Below are 21,435 nucleotides of genomic sequence, written 5' to 3' on the forward strand. Positions count from 1 at the left end.
AACCTTAAAGCATACTCTTAATTATATTCATCCAACATAAGGGTTTTTCTTCATTCTTCTTCTTCTTCTTATTGAGGCAAACTTAACTCTCCACTATAGCTACTTCTTTTCCTTTGCTCTTGGAGGTTGAAGGCCTTAGGGTTTGTTAACTATAGGGGTAAGATTCTTAGGGAATCTTAGTAGCACATTGTATACATTACTATGGTTACACATTACAATGTAATTCAAGCTACATGCATACATACATACATACTTGAGTATTATGTACTTTACATGGAAAAACATAACATCATAACATAACATATCATCTCAACCTCGCATAAACCAAGGTATACATGTATGGAGGCATCATGGCATAACATCATAACACATAGCAATGAACATACAATGTATAGTAACTCTAACAAGCAATGGAATGCAAAAGCTACCTTGTTGGCTTTCCTTCCTCTTGAACTCTTTTCTCTTGACTAGATATTTGTCCTTTTGTTGTGTATAGCCTATTAGGCAACCAATGACACAACATTAAGCATTACTTCAACTCCATAACTTAACATAACCCCTTAAACCCCGTTTTTCTTAACTTTTATGGTTTATTTTTCTAGCTTTGATTCTTGAACTTTCTTGGGCCTTTCCTACATAATTTTCCATATAGAATCCATTTATCATATTAGTTTTATGAAAATCCAATCCCTTCCTATTGAACTTGACTTGGCTAAACCATTGGGATAAATAGGTTCAAAATTTTCATTTCAATTTTTAATGCTTCCAACATCCCTTTCTTGGTATATACCTACACTAGATCATCATTTAAACTAATTGGAAGCATCAAATTGAATTGAAACATATTCCCTCCTACATTTCTCAATTTGGCCGAACCATATATATAATTATAGGGAAAAGGATTCTCAACAAAACTAATCATGTAATCACTTAATCCTTAACCTTTAACCATGCTTAATCTTAACCATACTTCATCTAAACCATTTCCTATCATTTTGATAAAATTTGGGCAACACTTCCCCTTAGAAAAATGACTTTCTATCATCATTAAAATAGCACAAAACCCATATATCATTAGTATACTTGAAATAGGAGAGTTGTAGAAGCTTATCTTGCTTCCAAATGACTTTCTCTCACTAGAAATCTTCTCTTTCTCTCTCTAAACGAAAATTTGCAAGAGGTTTCCTACTTGAAAGGCTTCACACAAAATGAACATGTGGGGGGGGTATTTATAGGCTTTCTTTTTCTTTAATTCCACATTTTCCCTTCTTGCATAAGAGTTAATCTTAGCCCTCCAATTTATAACTCTTTCCACATGTACAAATCTTAGGCTATGTGGCTTAATATGTTGACACTTGGATGGTGAGTCATTAGGGCTTATGTCATCTTTCTTATCCATTAAGATTAATTAGACTTTAACCAAGGTTAACTCTTTTAATTCCTTAATTAACTTGGCTAATTACCCTTCTAGAAACTTTTGACTTTTCAAAGATAGATGGTTAAATCCTAGCTATCCAATGAACCATATTTGCCACGTGTCATGATCCTACAGAAGATTACTTAACCATAATCATTTTACTTATCCCTAATCAAATTGTAATCTAACTTGATTTAGTATTTTCTTTTCCTTTTCCTTTTTATTTTCTTTTTCCTTTCTTGGCCAATTTGGGCGTGACATGTGTCCTTGACATTCTGTCAGAAATTTTGCCACCCCAGTTATCCTGACAGTCTACTAAATCGTAATATAATATTGGTTTATTTTATCTGATAGCCAAAAAATTCTAATATCTCAAAATTCTTATATCAGATCACCATTAATTATATCTCAGTAAAGGGAACTTCCTTGATTAATTTCATAATTTTTCTCCCCATATAACTCTTTAAATTGTGTTTCTGTAAAAACAAACAATCTACCGATATTAATTTAGCTTTAAATTTAATTAAAGCTATCCTCCTCATCATCTAGGGTTGGAAATAATTTTATAAATCTCCATAATTCCTAAATGAATTTCCTTTAATTTTTCATAATTTTCTGAGATCTCTAGGTATTTTTAATAATTGATATTGGCCAATAAAAGGCATATATATGGCGCCACCTTAGAGGAGCAGAGGGAAAAAATAGTCAACACTATAGACCAATTAGTCAACCTTATTGAGTCACATAGTAGAAATTTTTCTCTACTGGGTAGATAAGGAACTGTCTAACACTTACTAGTATTGCATTCTAATTTTTCTACTACCCATAAAATATCTTCTGGTGACTCATATGGTGACTCATCACCCTCATAAATGAAGCACATTGGAAAGAAGAAGAGAATTCAAGTTGAACTTGTCTTTCTCAAATTATCTGAGATATTTTCTAACTTTGTCTCCTAATTAAGGGACATTAATTATTTAACATTTGACTGGAGCATTTTATCCAATCCTGAACTCCAAAAATTCATCTATTTATACCATACAATTTTTTTAATTCTGTAGAAAATCTATGAATTTTCTCAGATCATAACTCAGACCATAAGTATTTCTTTTTAAGTTTCCCATAACAAACCCATAAACTGTAGTTTTGGACTTAAAAAAATGTTAAAGCCATTTTGCTGGCCTTCTAGGATTGAGACTAATTTTATAAATTCTATAGCCTCTTAGATCATACGTCCCCATTTTACCATAATTTTTTGAGGTTTCTTTATGACCCAAACAATTAAATCTACCTCTACATCTCAAATTGAGCCATAAGCTTATAAATTCCTTTTAAGTCAATTCAAGGGCATTTTCATTATTTCTCCTCATATATAGGCCTTAAAATGTCATTTTCCATTTTCTGGAATTTTCTAGAATTTTTGGGTATTACTTCTATTTTTACCCATTCCTGGCCTGAAACTTTCCAAAAATTATGGTTTTGCCCCTAGTCAAGTAAACCTCATAAATCATCCTATTATGGCCTCTATCATAACCTTTGGTCTGAACTAATCTCTTTTCCCATTTTTGGGCCTTAAGACTTCACTGGAGCCTCTAACTTTCTTTACATTTTAGTCCTTAGAACTTCTCTATTTACAGTTTAGTCCCTGAAACCCTTCAACATTCCTTTTACATTTCTAGAACTCCCGCTCATAGGGATTTAGTAGCCTACCTATCTTAGGCTAATCCGTGTATTCTTAGGCCCAAAACTTGGGGTGTGACACGAACAAGTTTGGGTTTTACAAGAAAGCGAGGAAGATCAGACAAAGCTTTTGGAGTTGATTGGACCCAAAATTATAGGGAATGAGAAGCTGGTGAGAAAGTTTTACATTAAGGTATCTACCAATTTGAGTAGTCAGATGTTTATCTGGACGTACCATATCCTTATCACTCTAGAGCGCATCAGAAATTACTATCAGCTTCCTGAAATTGAATAATGCCAATATCAATGGTATCTCAACAGCCAAAAAGAAATTTCCCTTAGTGAAATCTTATTGACCCTTACTGGTGTAGAAGAGGATAAGTGGGCAAGACCCAAGAAGGGCCAGGCTTATATTATATGCAAGGATATGATACCTGAGGCAAGAATCTGGTTGCATATTTGTCACAAGGAACATTATGCCAACCAGCCATTTGAGTGAAGCCCCAAGAAATCTAGCCCTTCTGATATATCTGTTCATGATCAAATAGAAGGTGGAGATAGAGCAATTGATTTTTGATGCTATATGGGATGCTAGCAGAGCCCACAACACCAACCTCATCATGCCCTATCTGATCTCAGATCTATTAACCAAAGTGGGGGTAGAATGGAAAGAGACAGATCTGGAGTTCAAGTCATCCCCCAAATTCAACTACTCCACTTTGGTTCTTGAACGAGAATAGTAGCGGATCACTGAAGCAATGTACGCTGAATAGTTCCCTGAGGAGTATAGGAAGGAACAGGAAGCTCGAGCCTCTGTCAACAAAGACCCAACCACTTAGAGCTTGGATCTTCTCTATGAGAAATTAGTCAGAGAGATACGTTACAGGAGGTGTAGACAGAGGTGCATGGAGGAGCTGTTAGTCTAGATTGCATAGAAACTGGACATTGATGCGCCGGATGTTGGAGATATGAGCACTGAGGCTGAATATGAGGAAGGGTCGCCCGAAGAGGAACATGAAGCTGGAGCGTCTAGCTCTAGTCTTGGTAAGGGAGATGATATGGCTGTTGATCCGTTTGTAAATGGTGATGAAGATCAAGGGGGTCAGCAGACCGAGGAGGAGGATGACTAGCCTGGGCTATTTGCTACTGCTGCTACTTGTTTTATTTCTTTTATTTTCGTTTATGCTTTTTTGAGTTTCTTGTGGCTTGTTCTGTTTTATCTGTTGTGATATGTTTCTCTGTTTTTGAAAAAGGCTACTGATGGTCTATTGGATTGATTGTGGTTACTGAGCAGTATCTATGACTGTTGCTTATAACTGCTCTAACTATTGATAAAAGATTGAATATTTTGATAGTTGGCTGATCTTCTTATTGATTAATTTGTGGATAACTATAGTAATTGCTTATTTTATTGAGAGTATCTGATAGCGATACTGTTGATAGTTGTGCATACTGCTATACTTGTATAGGAAGAAGGCCTAATTTTGACCTTTCATGGAACAGATTTATGGTTTTTGGGTTGGTTGCATGCCCTGGCCTTCACTTAACCCTTATTGACAGTGTGGGCACTATCGATTTTAAGTTTGGGGGTGGGGTTGATTTTTGTGGATAACAGGGTTAATTTTGAAAAGTTTTGAAAGTTTTGAAAAGGTCACTTTGTTGAGTAAATATTTTGAGAAAAAGGGAAAACAGTTGAAAGAGTGAAAATTTTGTGATCTCAAATTTTTTGGTTTTATAAAAGATGAGCTGAAGTGGCAAGTTGTTAGTTGAAAATGTATGAATGATCCAATGATTGAACAAGCTGCTTAGTTATTATGCTTGAAAGGAAGTTGTGAATTGCTCTTTGATGCTTGAATTGTGAGGTTAAAACTTGTGTTTCTTTAATTTTAGAGAAAATAATGCACAAAAAAAGTTTATGTTGAGGTTGAGTGGATAATTTAGCCTTTATACTTTTGTTTCAACTAAATAGTTTCAGAACCTTCTTCTGATTTCTCAAAGTGTATGGTTTGTTTTATATGAATTTGAAAAATGATTAGGGCAATTCTTAAATGCATTTGAGCCTTTCAAGCTAACTTTAAAGATCTTATCCTTTGAACCCATATTTTGAGCCTTTTAAAAAAAAATATATTTTTTGTTTCAAATCCTAATCTCTTTATAACCTAAAACCAATTGAGAAAAACCATGAAGTCTCTAGCTTTAAGATCAATGGAAGTAGGAAGGATAAGGAGTGTAATGAGATGCTAAAATTTAGAAAGGTTGGCAAGCGGAATGGAAATATTCTGAAAATTCAAAGTGTTAGAAACCAAGTTGTAATTTACTGCTATTTAATGTTTTATTGTTTTAAAAAAAACAGAGAGAGAAAAAGAAAAAGAGAATGATATATAAGTATTTAGTTCATTTCGTGAAAGCTTGATGAGAAGAGCATAAATTTTAGTACAAGTTTGGGGGAATGGAAGTGGTTGAAATGAATTTTGATTACGAGCATCTATTTATCTCAAAGTATTTGTTTACCCTATTCTTCCTTTCTTTCCTAAACCATGACCTCTTGGCTACGTTACAAGACGAAAAGTCCCTTTGATTTCAAATTTATGTGGCGTGAGTTGTAGGCGTAGAGGGAGAAGGAGTTAGGCTTATGAAAGTATGCAGTTGAAGGATAGTATGTTGGCTAAAGTCTCACACTCTACTGTGACGTTGTCATGAGAGATGTTCTCTGACTCTATACACACACTTACACTCCAAAATCATTAAAAGTTTGTTTTAAGCTCATGAAACTTACTTCTTTAGGTGATTCAGTAATTTTCTATCTTGCATATTTCCTTGAGCATTTGATGAGGATATAGCCATTCCTGCAATCTTTGATGTACAATTCATTACTTAATTCCTGGTTTGTTGTTTTACTCGAGGACGGGCAAAAGTTTAAGTTTGGGAATGTGATAATCTCTCGAAATGTTTACTTATTCAACTTGTTTTAGTGCTCTTTTATATGTTTTGGAAGTCAATTGTGCAGGAAAAGGCCCGAAGCGAACAAGAAAGAGAGTTTAGAAGTAGAGGAGCTATAAAAGGACCAGCCACCGCAACGTATGGAGAAAACCACCATGGTAGTCTTAACAGAGAGAAAGGAATGCAATTCTGTGTGAGGCACCATGACTCCTGACCATATCCATTGTGGTGCCCAAGCTGTCTCAAAGAAGTCACTATTTGGTGTAATCCACCACGGCCTCTACTTGCATGTGCCGCGACGCCAAGACTGCTCCCAGGAAATCCATTCTATGTAAACCATGGCGATGCCTGACCATATCTGTCATGGCGTCTGATCCCTCACAGCTGTATGTTTTATGCTATAACTTAAAAATTAGGGCATATACATAGGGGGCTCGTGTTTTCTGAGGACATTTCGACTTTGGGGCTCATTAGGAGGCTTGTTCTGCTAAGGTTTAGAGATTTTGGAGCTTGAGATCTTTGGGCTCAAAGCTACAAGAGATTTGGGAGCTTGATTCTCAATTTTTCTGGGTTTTCTTCTTCTCCTCTCCTTGTTTCTGTAATGGTTAGTAACTATTCTTATAGTTGTTGCTTTTTGCTAAACATGCATAGCTAAATAGTTTTACTAGGTTTATTTTGATCTATTGTATGGATTAAGACTTGGTTTAACTCTCTCTTTAGTGTTAATGATAATGTTTTATTATTTTTACCTTGAGCTTAATGCTTTCTTGTGACTGGTCATCATTTGGATTGATTAGTTGATTGGCTGAAACTCGAGAAAGTTAAATTAATCTGTGAACTTTGGTAAAAACGTGCTAGTTCATAAATTTATCTTAGTAAATAGATGGTTTGTTGATAGAACAGAGATGTATCTGTTAACCTAGCACAGCCTAAAAGGGGTTTTGGTTTTCAAAGTGCAACCTTTTCAAACAAATGCAAGAGATTGCTAAGTTTTATTGTGATTGCAAAAAATTTGGTTTTGACTTGAGAAAGCTTAATTAATTCTGCAAACCCTGGCTAACTGAACTTATTGTTAACTACTACTTGAGAAGTGATTAATCCAATTTTATGAAGTATTTTAGTGAAAAATAACCCTAGACCCTCATTTGTCTCAAAGTCAAGTTGATTTTATATTGTTTTAAATCATTGTTTTCCTAATTTCATTTCACAAACTCTTTTACAACTTTTGTTTCACTTAATCTAATCAAGAACACAATCATGATTTTTGACTCATCTAGCCTTAGTCTCTGAGGGAACGATACTTTTTATATTACTTGTGACCCGGCGGCTTACGGTTAAGCTATTCGGCGAACAACAAGTTGACATTACCAGGGGAGAATGAAGTATTTTCCATAAAAAAAGTTGGTGTATGAAGCTAATTACCTTGATATTGAGAGCATAAAAGCTTTTAAGAGTGAGATCAAAGCCTTGACAAAAACACGACATTGTGACATTGTGAAATTGTATGGGTTTTGCTCACAAAAGTTGCACACATTTCTGATTTATGCATACATGGAAAGAGGAAGCTTACCTGATATGCTTAGAAATGATAAAGAAGTATCAAAGTTGGATTGGTCAAAGAGGTTTAATATTATCAAGTGGGTAGCACAAGCTTTATCTTACATGTACAATGATTGTAATCCGCCAATTGTTCATAGAGACATATCCAGCAAAAACATTTTACTGTCTTCAAATCTTGAAGCTCATGTCTCAGACTTTGGCAGAACAAGATTCTTAAAGCCTGATTCGTCAATTTGGACAACATTTGCTAGCACATATGGCTATACTGCTCTTGGTGAGTTCAATATGAAACCTTGTTTAACTTTGTTTAAAACTTCTGATTTGTTATATAATTAGAAAATTGATCACTTTAACCAACAGGGGAAGTCTAGTAGAAAGGGCTAATCCTTGACAACAACGTGATAGACCAAGCTTTCAATCCCAGCTTGAAAAGAGCTCATATTTAGTGTTCAACAATGTCTTGAAGAGGCCTTTAATAGGAGGATACCTTTAAAAAATATCATTAATCATTTTATCTAGAATCCAATTGATCACTTCATTTGACCTTGTGTAGAGCTTGCATACACAATGGCAGTTACAGAAAAATTTGATGTTTATAGCTTTGGTGTTTTGGCTATTGAAATGCTTATGGGAGAGCATCATATCCTAGTGAGTTAATATCCTATAACAGAAAAAGTGGGATGAATCAGATCAACTACAAAGGGATTCTGGACCCTCGTTTATCATCAACAAATCAGCAAAACTTGAAGAAATTGGCTTTGATTTGGCATCTGGCTCTTCAATGCTTACAAGCAAACCCTCATGCTCAAGCAGCGATGTGCAATCTTGCACAATTGATGGAGATGGAGAGTGCTCATGAGATATGATTGGTGTCTCTCATAGCTTTGTTTCTCTTCAAATAAAATAAATGTTAGTGTGAAGCACATGTTGTCTCGTTTAGACACCTTTCAGTTGTAACCATATTGAACGATGCTCCAGCTCTTAGTGCACTCACTGAACCAATTTCCATGAATTTAGTTTTATGTTAGGGAGGACTACTTCTCATTCTTATCTCAAACTTAACCCTAATAGTAGAAAGGAAAATTATCTTTCTTCGTTTCCCCCCTAATTTTATACAATTGAACAAATACACGAACATATATATGTTAATGTCAACCTCGAGTTTGAGCGTTGGCACTGCCATGAGGACAACTTGTTGTTGACAAAAAGACCACTAATTATATACTTACCACAAGACGGTCTCCTTAGTTTATCTTGTTTAAAGAAAGAGTTACTAATCAAGGAAACAGTTTTGGTGTTCATCACTGTATTAACATTTTTACCATCTAAATACAGTTTCAATAGTTCAAATATAAAAATTTCAATTAAAGATTTTTAAGTAAAAAATTATCTTTTGAGAAACTAGTAGTTGAGAGATCATATTTATTTTAGATTTTATACATATTAAAATAATTTTTTTAAAAAAATAAAAGTAAAAAATTTGGAGATAAGCATCAAAATCGCTTAGACCATTGTAAATTTGACCACAAGATATCTTAGATTCCACGTCATGATTTAATTTTTGAATGCATTGGGTCCAAATAAATGACTCTGATCAGTTGTATTACAGGTTGAATAGATAAAATTTACATTTTTATATTGAGGATTATATTCAATTGTAAAAGGATTCAACAAAATTTAATTTTTAAAATAATTAGGTAAAAAGAAAGAATGGCATCGAATTAGTTGAGTCGATATAAGACAAATATAGGAATATTCATGCTCAATTCTCCAGGACTGCTATTAAAATACAAATTCTCTTATTAAAATAACTCAATGACGCGTAAAGAATTCGTCAAATGAAAGAATTTGAACTCGAACATTTCTCAAGCTTCATAACTTTTTTGAAGTCACTATCCCAAAATCTTGGTTTAAGTTTAAAATTAAATAACAAAGTTGTTTTCTCCCCTTAGATGAGTCATAAACTTATTTTATAAATCAATTGCGCAAAATAATTTCAAAGGGGCCATGTTATTATATACCTTTTTAAAATGAATCATAGCTGAGTCATATTTGGACGATGCAACTTTAAATTCAACACGAATCCGATTTCTCTGGGAAATTTTTTCCATCATTGTCACTTAGATCCTTCTGCTAGCTCATTATTTGGAATAAAGAAGAGTTTCATTAACTTTTTGATTCATTATTTCATATAGCTGACATTTGATTTATATATATATTTATAACCAGTTGAGTTTACAAACTCTCCATCAATCAATTATACTAATTATCATTATCTGAGTAATAATTATCATATATTTGACATTTTAGTATTGTGCTTCGTCTTGAAATACTCAAGTAATAGCTTTCCTTAATTTTGTGACTAAAACCTTATTTCAAAAAGTCCAATCTATTTCCAGGAAAGTATTAAAATGACTTTCCTAACGATCAACGACAAACGTCACTCAATACGTGTTAGGAAATTAATTAATGAGCTTTCAGTTTCCATTGACGTTCCTTAGTGCTTTTAATTAATTGATAAGCTACCAATTTAATTTATTTTAATATTCTATGAAATAACATAGAAAATGAAAACTTCCGTATATTGCATGACATATAATAATATTTAGTCAAGCAAATCAAATACCAAAATCTAGACAGCTTAAATAAGTAGGTGGCTCAAATATTCACAAAACCAAAGCCTTAATCATTGTTCGGAGTATTTTTAGACATTTAATTGATATACAAATTAATAAATCAAAAGTTGTTTTCTCAAACTCTATGCTTAGTCAAAAGTTGTATTGTACGAGATTTCTAATCTCCTAGTTTTTAATTAAGTTTCTTTAAGAACTACTTTCTGAGGCCATAAACGTACGAGTTATTGTTAGTTTGGCAGTCACCAAAAAAAAAGAAGGATGAATTGGGTGATAACAATTTTAAAAAATAAAACAAAGAAATGTATTAAATCGTATGTGGCACTCAGCATTCCTAAGAGTTCTTCTAACTTTCTCCAAGATGAAATCAGGCTCTTGGTGTCTGTATACAAACTTACAGTTCTTCTGTAAGCTCCCCCTACATAATGTAATTTAATTATTAGCAAGTCAATTGCTTTCTTGAACATTCTGCTTACCCCGTATACCTCTTATAATCAATTAAAAAAATATTTTGCCACAAGTTGAGACAAAACTCTTATCATATACTTACCTCATATATCGTAAAATTACTTATAAAAAGTTAATTCAAATACCCCAGTTTTCCGGGATTTTTGGTCTTAGTTTGTTGACAAGTTTCTTTAAGGACTACTTCCTCAAGCCTTAAATGCATAGGACTTATTCAAGGAATTTGTTTACCTCAGGTTCTTTTGTCTCCCATATGTTTTTTTCCCCCCTCCAAAACTACCCATATTGATTGCACGAATCAATAGAGGTGGTTTTCAGTATAAATGACTAAAATGAGAGGTATTGTCGAAAAACCAACATTCTTTTTTTTTTTGACAAAAATAACTACCTTACGTATTTTCTTTTAATCGATGTGGATTAGCTATCTATTAACTATTATATTAAGAATTAGAGGGAGTTTTATCTTCTTTTTATGTTGAAACTGTTTACTTAATATTGTGGAAAGTTTGTTGAGTCTGATGTGCATTGAAATTACAAGTCCGAATGAAAATTGGAAGACAGCATAATTGTCGAGTCACTCACAAGGAAGCATAATCTTGATTTTGCAGCATAGAGAGAAGTTCTGGACATAATATTATAGATTGCAGACTAACAATATCCATGTCGATTGGTTAGACGAAGGGCCAAAGTGCATAATAAGATAAAAAACTGCAATATCTTATTCCGGTTGCGCTGATCTTATGGTTTACATTGCACAAATGTGAGAGCTTAATTAAAACACAAACTGTATATTTATTAAAAGTCACATTTAGATATAAATTACACATGACAATATCTTATTATTCCAACAAGGTGGTTCTCCTTTGCTCAGCTTGAGCACACCATCGCCGTACGTAACGCCCTCTTAGGCATGTGGGGGCCAATAATCCCTATAGTCTGAACATAAGGAAAATAGAGAAGAGTTACGAGGGGCGATTCAGAAGAGAAAAACAAGTGAACACCATAAATGAACTAACTCTCTCTGCAATATTGTAATTTTCATATGGCAATAAGTAACAACCATTAAGATTAGAATTTAATAGAAATCTAATAATAATGGAGAAGATGGGTTAATAATGTAGTCCTCCAGCGTGGATAGCTGTACCTGATGGAGTTGGAAGAGAACGTTGATCGCCAAGTCGCCGAGCTATTGTAGGGTTCAGTTGAAAGGAGAAGAGAAGCACAAAATCAAAATAAGGTTCCAAGCGAGCTTCTTCATCATCTTCCTCATCTTCTTCCAAAAGTATCCAAGTAAAACGTTAAGCTCCGTTTGAACCTTCTTATATAAGGAAGTACCTCCACTTTGTGTGTTTATATAGACACACACACGAGATAGTCTTCTTGTGTATCGTTATTTTTAAATACTCATCACTTCGGTCCTAAATGCGAGAGAAGTAATTAATGCGAAGAGGTTAATTGAGAAAACAAGTTAAATTAGTTATTTATTAAAAAAAATATGTTGGTTTCCTTAAAGTATCCCCTTTGATCATTCCAGATGGAAACTACTCTCTTCATAGAAAATCTCTTCAACTAGCACGCGCCGTCAATAGACCAAAATAGAGTTAATCTAACAGTGTAAGGTCCAGCTAGATCCCTTTGGATCTCAAGTTCAAGTTTCAGAAAAGACATATATGCTAGGAGGGGTAGCCAGTAGTCACGAACCTCGAACTGAATTAGCCATTTGCTTGAATACCTAATAATAGGATCCTGAAAAAGCATCAGATACTGGATAATAGTATAAAAAAATTATGTGCCGTCAGTATAGAGAGTTTAGGGAAATAATTATAAATTAGGGAGACAAAATATGTTGAGATATTACATTTAAGATCATAGCAAATATCTCTACTACTTTTATGTTTATGACCGGATAAACTATGATTTTTCAAAATTCATCTGGTAGACCGATTTAAAACGAAAGGAGAACGATGACAAAGATACGGAAAAGAAACATTAAAATTAAATTCGACAATGAAATTGGAAAAACAGAGCAACTTGTATGCTTCAACAACTAAGCCTCTAAAATGGGAACCACAATTGTAAAGGATGATTGATTGATTCGATGAAAAAAATTTCGGTCCTAAAACTATATATTTTCTTTTTAATCATAGATTGACCTAGTCTATTGTTTGAAACTTATTTTATACGTAATAGTATTAATTAATGTACTAGATATATTATTGTGTATGTTGGACATAATCTATGATAAATAACCCGCTGGCTATTCATTGTTTGTAAATAGTTCAACATTTTGTAAATTATTTATTGATAATGACGATGATGGTTGGGCCCTTCATTTCAATCCCATGTGAAGAATATAATGGTCCAAATTCTTTATGTCCAATTTCATTTTATGTCTCATTCTTTCTTAGTTTTGTGAAAAAGGGAGAATGGAGGGGGAAAAAAAGGAAAGGATTATTTGTGGTCAATTGATCTTCATTGACTACGAAATTGATTCGAGTCTAGTGGTCTCTATCTATATCTCTATTACCTAGAAATATTAACTTCCTATATTTCTATTTGCTCTTTTATATTATGTGTAATCTATTTATGAGTTTTGATATTAACTAGATCATTTAACTATTATAACATTTTTGTGATAACAGACTTTCACTTCAAGCCATCGTTTATTACTTTTACTCTTATTCACTATAAGGTTCTTGCTACGTTAAATTGTTGTATTCATATATAATATTTTTACTGCAGTTGTCCCTCTTATTATAAGGTTGTCAAAGTTATGAGTTTAAACAAACTCGTGACAATGACATATACTCGTCATAAATTTATAAGAGTTTATCAGCTTATCTTTATAAATAAAAAAAATTATTAAAAGCATATTACTAAATGATTAAAATACAAAAATAACAACAATTAAATGTATTTCAAATTCAATTCATTGAAAATTTTCTTAATAAAAATTGATTATATCATAAAGAACAAAAAATATAACATTCAAAACGAAAGTTTAATAGGATTAGAAGAGTCCCATTAAAATAGTCCTTATAAAAATAAAGAAATATTATGGGAAAGTATCAATATTAAATCCATTAATATTAATAATTTATTATACTCAACATAGAAATTTTTATAAAATTCAAAAGTTGCACCAGTACTAGTTTTTAACTTTTAATTTTTATTTTTCTTCGACCAGGCCTTTCTACACATTATGTAAATCCAGTTCTGCCAAGTACATGTTTGACTCGCTAAACTCATAAAACTAATAAATTGGGACAGTTAACTCGCGACTTTAGCTGAGTTTATAGCTAATATGATTTTAAGAGTAAGTTGATATGATTTTGTCAAGTAAAGATGTAAAAATGTTAAACTCGAAGAGTCAATTCGTTAGTTTGACAACAATGTATTTATATATTGAAGTACCAATATGCTCTCAGCAAAAAAAAAAAAAAGGAGAGAATTACTATGAAGTCCTAAAGAAAGAAAATGATTACTAAAAAAGTTTCAATAACAAATAAACAGTTGAAACTTCTTGTTATTTCCTACTTGAAATTTGTCATTACAAGCTACTTAGTCGTTATAAGACTTTTTATAATAACCGCTAGAAATTTATAGCGGTTTAAAATAAAACCGCTAGAAATTTATAGCGGTTTAAAATAAAACCGCTAGAAAGTGCAACGGTCATAAAAATCTCCTTGGGAAATTAAATATTTTCTAGCGGTTTCAATCAAAACCGCTACAAATTCTCAGACTATTACTAGCGGTTTGTTGAACCGCTAGAGAATTGCAAGACTCTAGCGGTTTGTTGGCCTACACTGCTAGAAAATAAACGCTACAATTTTGGCGCCAAGTTCCCGCCAAAACCCGGGAATGGTTCTAGCTGTGATTTTCTAGCGGTTAGGTTATAACCGCTAGAAATATGAGGGTCCTACCATCTTAATGGTCAAAGCGATACTAATTTCTAGCGGTTTCAAAGAAATCGCTAGAAAAGTTCCGCTGCTATCTCACCATTTTCTTGTAGTGGAATAGCAAGTAGAAGTAATTGTTGCATCAACACGTGACAATCATGAGACTTCATCCCCATTATCTTCAAATCTTGCATTGAAACAAGTTTGCTTAAATTACAAGAATAACCTTGTGGCACCTTAACACTATTGACAAAACCACAAAAACTTCTTTTCTCTTGTTTTGATAATATGTGCGCAGCTGGATGTAAATAAGCCCTTTTACCATCTCTTTCTTGTGGGTGGAGGACATTTCTTATTCCAATTTTGACTAAGTCTCACCTTGCATTGATTTCATCCTTAGTCTTTCCACTTATATGGAAAAGTGTACTAACAAGGCTCGCACACACATTCTTCTCCATACACATCACATATAGACTATGCCCCACATCAAGACTTTGCCAATATGGAAGATCAAAAAAGATAGATCTTCTTTTTCATATATTCCTCTCACCAGTAGTCTTCTTCTTTTTACTAATGACCACAGTAATTCCCTGCACCCGCTGATAAAATTCTTCTCCAGTTAATGGTCTTGGAGCCATTTCATATTCTTATGAGCCATTAAATGCCTTTTTCAATCTACGGTAAGGGTGATACCGATTAAGAAACCTTCCGTGACCAAGGTATACCGTCTTCCTGCCATGTTTAAGTTGCATATAGTGGGTGCCTTCTTTGCATATTGGACATACTTTATGTCCCTTAACACTGTATCCTGGCAAATTTCCATATGCCGAAAAGTCATTTATCGTCGTGAATATCATGGCACGTAAATTGAAGGTCTCTTGTTTATATGTATCAAACATATCAACACCTTCCCCCTATAATTTCTTCAGATTCTCAATCAAAGATGCCAAATACACATCGATATCGTTTCTTGGCTGTTTTGGCCCTAAGATCATCAAAGATAGCATGATATACTTTCTTTTCATGCATAACCAAGGAGGTAAGTTGTAAATTACGAGGAGCACTGGCCGAGCACTATGTGTGCTACTAAGATTACCATATAGGTTAATTCCGTCCGTATAAAGCCCTAGCTAAAGGTTTCTTGGGCTGCCGCCAAATAGAGGAAATTTTTGATCTATTGTTTTCCATTGAGGAAAATCTGCTAGGCGACGAAGCTTTCCATCACATATTTTCTCATCGAAATGCCATCTCAAGTTCTTTGCATCTGTGGTATTAGCAAATAGACGCTTAAATTGTGATATTATTGGAAGATACCACAAAACCTTCAAAGGAGAAGCTTTGGTCATCTCATTATAATCACCATCATCTTTCTTAACTTTGTATCTTGAAGTCTCACATTTAGGGCACTTATTCAACCCTTTATAATCATTTCTGAACAATATGCAGTCATTAGGACACGCATGTATCTTCTCATATTCCAAACCTATCAGACACAATTTTTTTTGCCTTATACATTCGTTTTGGAAGTGAATTCCCTTTTGGAAGAATATCACTTAGCAGTTCGTGCAATTCCGTGAAACTAACATCAATCCAACCATTTCTTGCCTTCAAGTTCATCAGTTTCAACACGGTTGTCAATCTTGTGTAATCAATTATCTTTGCACCCTGGGTATAAAGGCGTCTCTGCATCACTACACAAAGTTTCAAAAGTGGGAGAGAACTGTGTAGAAGATTCAGACCTTATATCACGAAACATATCTGAAATTCTATCACTAAAATCTTTATTCACAACCTTTTCCTTTGCAGACAATGTAGTCTTTCTAATTTCTCCATGTCATATCCAATTTGTATACCTCAAATTTATCCCATCATAGATAAGATGATCTTTTATCTCAGAAATATTTTGTCGACTATTGTTTAAATATTTGACACAAAGACAATAGTACAATCTATCTCTTTTACTAGGGGCATTTCTCTTAACAAACTCAAGAAACCTTTCAACCCCATCCTCACATTTCTTGCTAATTCTCTAAGCTTTCATCCAGCTATGATCCATTATTCTACAGAGTCAATGAACATAGTTGTCAAGCTCAATTCTAATTCCTTAATTCAAAAATTAAAATAATAAAATCATTAAATGTTAGTCAATAAATTAAAATTGACTAACACTTAATTACAAATTAAAGGAAATGTCTCTTTTTTAAAAATAAAAAATTCGACAAAATTTCCCCTTAACAACTATGTACAAATTAAACACTAAATTAGAAAAAAAACTCAAAATTTGTGATCAAAATTAAAATTTTCTCAACCCCTATTTATCTTATTAAATATATTATAATAAAGAAAGTAAAATATATAATTATTTTTAAAAATTAGATTAAGTAATTTCTTAAAAATTAGTATATATAGTGAATGAAAGAAATGTTAATAATGTAACACCCCGAATTTTCTGACTCAGGATAAGTAGAAAAGAGAAAATTCATTAGAATTATTTAATAGCTCAATCACAATTGGGGAAAAGTGTGGAATATTGATTTTCAAGGTTTAAAAATATTTTGGAAAAGTTCATTCCCCAAAAAATGGCTTAAATGATTTTAAAGCTATTTTCATAGCAAAATGGGTTTATTTTCTTAGAAAATACTTAGAGGGTTCTAATTAACTAGAAAATTTTAGGGAAATTATCTTATGAGGTAAAGAAGTTATTAGAGGCACAAAATCCTTAAAATGGGTTAAGGATTAATTTCTTGAATTAAGGGCTATTTTCTTGGAAAATTCAAGGAAAATAGTTATGAGTTGATTTTTGACCCAAAATTTTTATAGACATTATTTTATGGGTCAAAAAAGCTAATGGATAAGAAAGATCCGTATAAAACATGATGAAGTAATTTCTGGGTTTATCTCATTATTTCAGAATTATAGAAAAAGGATGGAATTGAAAGAAAGCATTGATTGTAAGGGCAAAATGGACATTTTGTTTTTACTCACACAGTCCATATGTGATTGTCCCGTTTAATTTCAGAAACACCCTCTTTTCTTCTCATTTGCAACCTGTAACGTGAAGAAAGAAGAGAGAAAGAGCGAGAGAAAACAGGAGAAGGATAAACTTGGAAGTATAGATATGATACAGGGGCAAAATGGTTCAGGAATTTTTCTTACACAAATCACACGTGTTGCCTCCCCCATTAATCATCTGAATCACCTCCCCCATCTTCATTTCCACTGCCATTCGAAGAGAATAGAGAGAGAGAGAGAGAGAGAGAGGAGAGAGTGACGGGAGGAAGAAAGGAAGCCGGAGGTCGTGATCGGAAGTAGATCCCTGCATGCAATCGGTGTTTTGAGATTAAGTAAGTCTCCTGATCACCCTCCCATATCCATTTTCTGCTATAGGTGGCTGTAAGTGAAGATGATGACGGTTGAGTTTCGGTTTTAGTGAGAGGAAGTGAGGTAAACAGATGAAAAAAGAAAGGAGGAGAGTAGATTGAAGCTTTTATAGACGAATGGTGTTATTGCATGTATGTTTTTCAGTCTGTATATAGTCTTTTCGGCTCTGTTTTGTCCTTACCGAAACAGGGTCTGGGATCTCTTACGGGTATGTATTCGGATTGAGTTGGGATGTGATGAACGTTGCTGCATGTTGATGATCCTGTTTGCATGTGAGTTTTGCCTCTATTTTTCAGTCACCAAAATGGGGTTTGATCTATGGGATTCGAATTCATGGAGCTAGGGGGGAAGGAGACCGAACTGATATATATATATATATATATATATATGGTTTCGGTGTATGTAGCTTCAGTTTCTGTAAGTCGGGAAGAGCATAATATTATATGTATATACAATCTGTCACTTCATGCAAGAATTGGAAATGCTTCAGCAAGATTTCAAATCTGGATTTATGTTCTAAGGGAGTTATAACTGGTTCTCACATGGGAAGTGTTTTTACTTCTTTGAAAGTTGAAAACTGATTTAAAACTCAGTGATTGACGTTTCTAAATATAGAATAGGAACTCTAATTGATAAGCATGTTTGAAGATCCAGAGCGTTGGAAACCCAAGATCTTGAAGCTCAAAAACTGATTTAGTCTTTGCTAAATTATGCTTCTAGTTAAATGCTAAGTCATTGATGTATAAGTTTAAGGCATGACTAGAGACTTTGAAAATGATGGTTTAAACATTATTTTAAATCTGGAAAATAGTTCCAGAACCAAAGGTTGTGCTGTCCGAAATGTTGTGGAGGTTAAAAGTTAACGATGCACTTTTTCGATGTGGTGTTTGATGCCTCCCTGTGTTAGGTAATCATGCGTAGAGATATTTTTCAGATTTAAGATTAAAGTTACTCAAACCAATAGGAAAGGAATTGGATGTCTAAATGATATAGAAGCCTACGTATAAGAGTTAAAAGGGTGTATGTAGGGTATTACATGTGGGAATTCAAATATGGAAGCTGAGAACGATATATACCTCACTGACTGGTGTTTTGAACTGTTGATAGTGCTGCTGTTAAGAACCTTTTAATTGGAAGGATAGAATTTTGTTATGTTAATTAAATAAATGTTAAAAGAGTTATGAGAATTTATGAAGTCAAAGGCCTATGCCTTCGGAACTTTGGAAGCCTACGTATAAAAATTTATTATTTGAGACTGTAACAGCAATAGAAAATTGAAAGGATACTCATAAAATTCAAGAGTAAAACTAAAAATTTGTATAAAAAATTAGAATATTAAAGGGAAAATTACACATAGGTCGCACAGAAGACAATTAATTATGAAAAATCCCTCGAAATCCCTAAATGTTTCCTAAGTCCCCAGAGACCTCAGAGCAAAAAATTAAAATTGTGAAATTACCTACTTGTCCTCATCAATTGACAACATGCACAGCTAGAGTTACAACCTACACAACAGTCAATCACAACCTACATTCATGCAGAAGGCCATCACAACCCTCATTCAACCGAATGACAACATGCACAGCATACAATCACAACCCACGCAGCACCCAATCACAACTTTTTCAATCAGTGAGGGCAAGTAAGTTATTTCACAATTTTAATTTTTTGTTCTAAAATCCCTAGGGACTTGGGAAGCATTTGAGGATTCGAGGGACTTTTTTTGAATTAATTTTCTTCTGTGGGACCTGTGTGTAATTTTCCTAGCATTAAAAGCAAAGTTTACTAAAAAAAAAAAACAGCAACTAATCAACGATATGATCTTTCTTAGGACGGAATTTGCAAATTCCGTCATTAATTTCCTAATTTTTTTTAGTAAATTTTTGCTTTTAGTAATAGTTCAAATTGAAACGCTGGGGCATATATATGTGTGTGTGTCATAAGTTCATAACCTGCATAAATATACTATAATAAATAAAAGGAAAAAACAATTCCTGGGTCCTCATGCTTTCATGGAGTTTTTAATTAGGACCTCATGATTTTATTTTTATCAATCAACTCCATGTTGTTTTCTCCTTGAAGGCGTATGGGAATGCTGAGAAGATTTGGGATTTCTCGACTCGGAGAAGAACAGAAAGAAGAGAGCAAATGGCCACCGGTTCGTGTGAGAGTTATAACCCAACAAGTGAGAGATCTGGGTGCAAATTAGAAATTTTACTGGTCAAGGTAGAAATTATGAACACAGATTTCACCCAAAAAAAAAAGTGACTCTGAGTAACATATTCTGTTTGTATATTTATAAATAATGAATTAATAAAAAGATGGACCAGGGGGAACACAAGTGTTCAGTACAATGCAAAGACAACAAAACCCAGAAAAAAGACATCCCGGCAAGGACATCCGGTAAAGTTGGAACGATACAGGCTCCTCCATAAGGATGACACGCACAAATTGAGAAAACCCAAAAAGAAAGACCACAACAAAGTAGAACAATACAACGAACGACAGATCAAAAAGCCACAGGAAAGTACATTAAGGAGTTAATCAATGCCTTCTGTTCCCCCCGAATCCGTCTTTGGCTCCAATGAAACGTACAAACAACAGGTAACGTTTTATTTAGTTCTCAACTTCTTCCTCTCAAATCGTGAGGCCGGTATCCCGTAGTTGTGGTTGATAGCGTCTCCGGGAAGATTGCCACCACCTGCATTAAAAAAAGAAGTTAAATTGCAGTACAACCAAAACTATGAAATAATTATGAAATCACTCATCACAAGTATGAAGATCGAAAATACCAGGACCACCACCAGAAGAACTAGCCAGAGAAAAAAGAACCGACACGAAAAGAAAGAGAACCAGCCAGAGAAGAGAGTTCCCCTTAGAAGCCATAACTAGTTTTGATGGGAATATCTCTACACGCATGACCCGTGAATTTATAACACCGAGCAAGTAGCTAGTTGTCACTTGTCATTCAATTATTTTTCTTTTCTTTAATATCGAAACGGGAGTGGTCTAGATGGTTCAGATCGAAATTCGGTGAACCAACCTATTTGTCCATTTGTCAGGTCTGATTCATTTCCTGAACCGAAAAGAAATTTCAAACTGGTTTGAATCGGTCTCACCCAGACCTGGACATAAGCTGGTTATGCGGTTGGGTGGGGGGGGGAGCAGAAGAAGAAGTAACACAGAAATTTAACCCCCAAAAAAAAAAAAAAAGATGATTGTCTTCCTTTTGCTCTACGAGTAGATTGTCCTTGATATTGACTTCCCTCTAAGTCTGGAGCGCGTCTGAAAACGAAGATAATGAGGGGTGGACTGTGGAGGTATGTGAAAATGAAAGATGGAAAAAGGAAATCTGAAACGAAGAAGAAAGAGAAAAGGAAATAGGGAATCTGAATCAAAGGTTTAAATTTCACAAATGAGTTAGAGAAAAAGACAGTAAAATACCCTCAAAAATATTAAA

At 33.7% G+C, this 21,435-nt stretch overlaps 1 protein-coding gene across 1 annotated transcript; it reads left to right on the forward strand.

Moving 5' to 3' along the window:
* Nucleotides 1-7,588: 7,588 nt before the first annotated feature.
* LOC114729439 (MDIS1-interacting receptor like kinase 2-like) lies at nt 7,589-8,456 on the forward strand. Its single transcript, XM_028916438.1, has 2 exons — nt 7,589-7,871; nt 8,287-8,456. Exons 1-2 carry the CDS (start codon nt 7,589-7,591, stop codon nt 8,454-8,456), a joined length of 453 nt encoding a protein of 150 aa, XP_028772271.1.
* The last annotated feature ends 12,979 nt before the right edge of the window (nt 8,457-21,435 follow it).

This window comes from Neltuma alba, unplaced genomic scaffold (genome assembly GCF_004799145.2).
Source record: "Neltuma alba isolate B1F8T4 unplaced genomic scaffold, ASM479914v2 tig00012634_pilon, whole genome shotgun sequence".
Classification (NCBI taxonomy): Eukaryota; Viridiplantae; Streptophyta; class Magnoliopsida; order Fabales; family Fabaceae; genus Neltuma; species Neltuma alba.

Excerpts from the sequence above, each read along its gene's own strand:
- LOC114729439 (XM_028916438.1), top strand. The coding sequence starts at position 7,589 with ATGGAAAGAGGAAGCTTACCTGATATGCTTAGAAATGATAAAGAAGTA. Across the intron at positions 7,872-8,286 it reads ATATGGCTATACTGCTCTTG|ATCAACTACAAAGGGATTCT; the intron begins GTGAGTTCAATA and ends GGGATGAATCAG.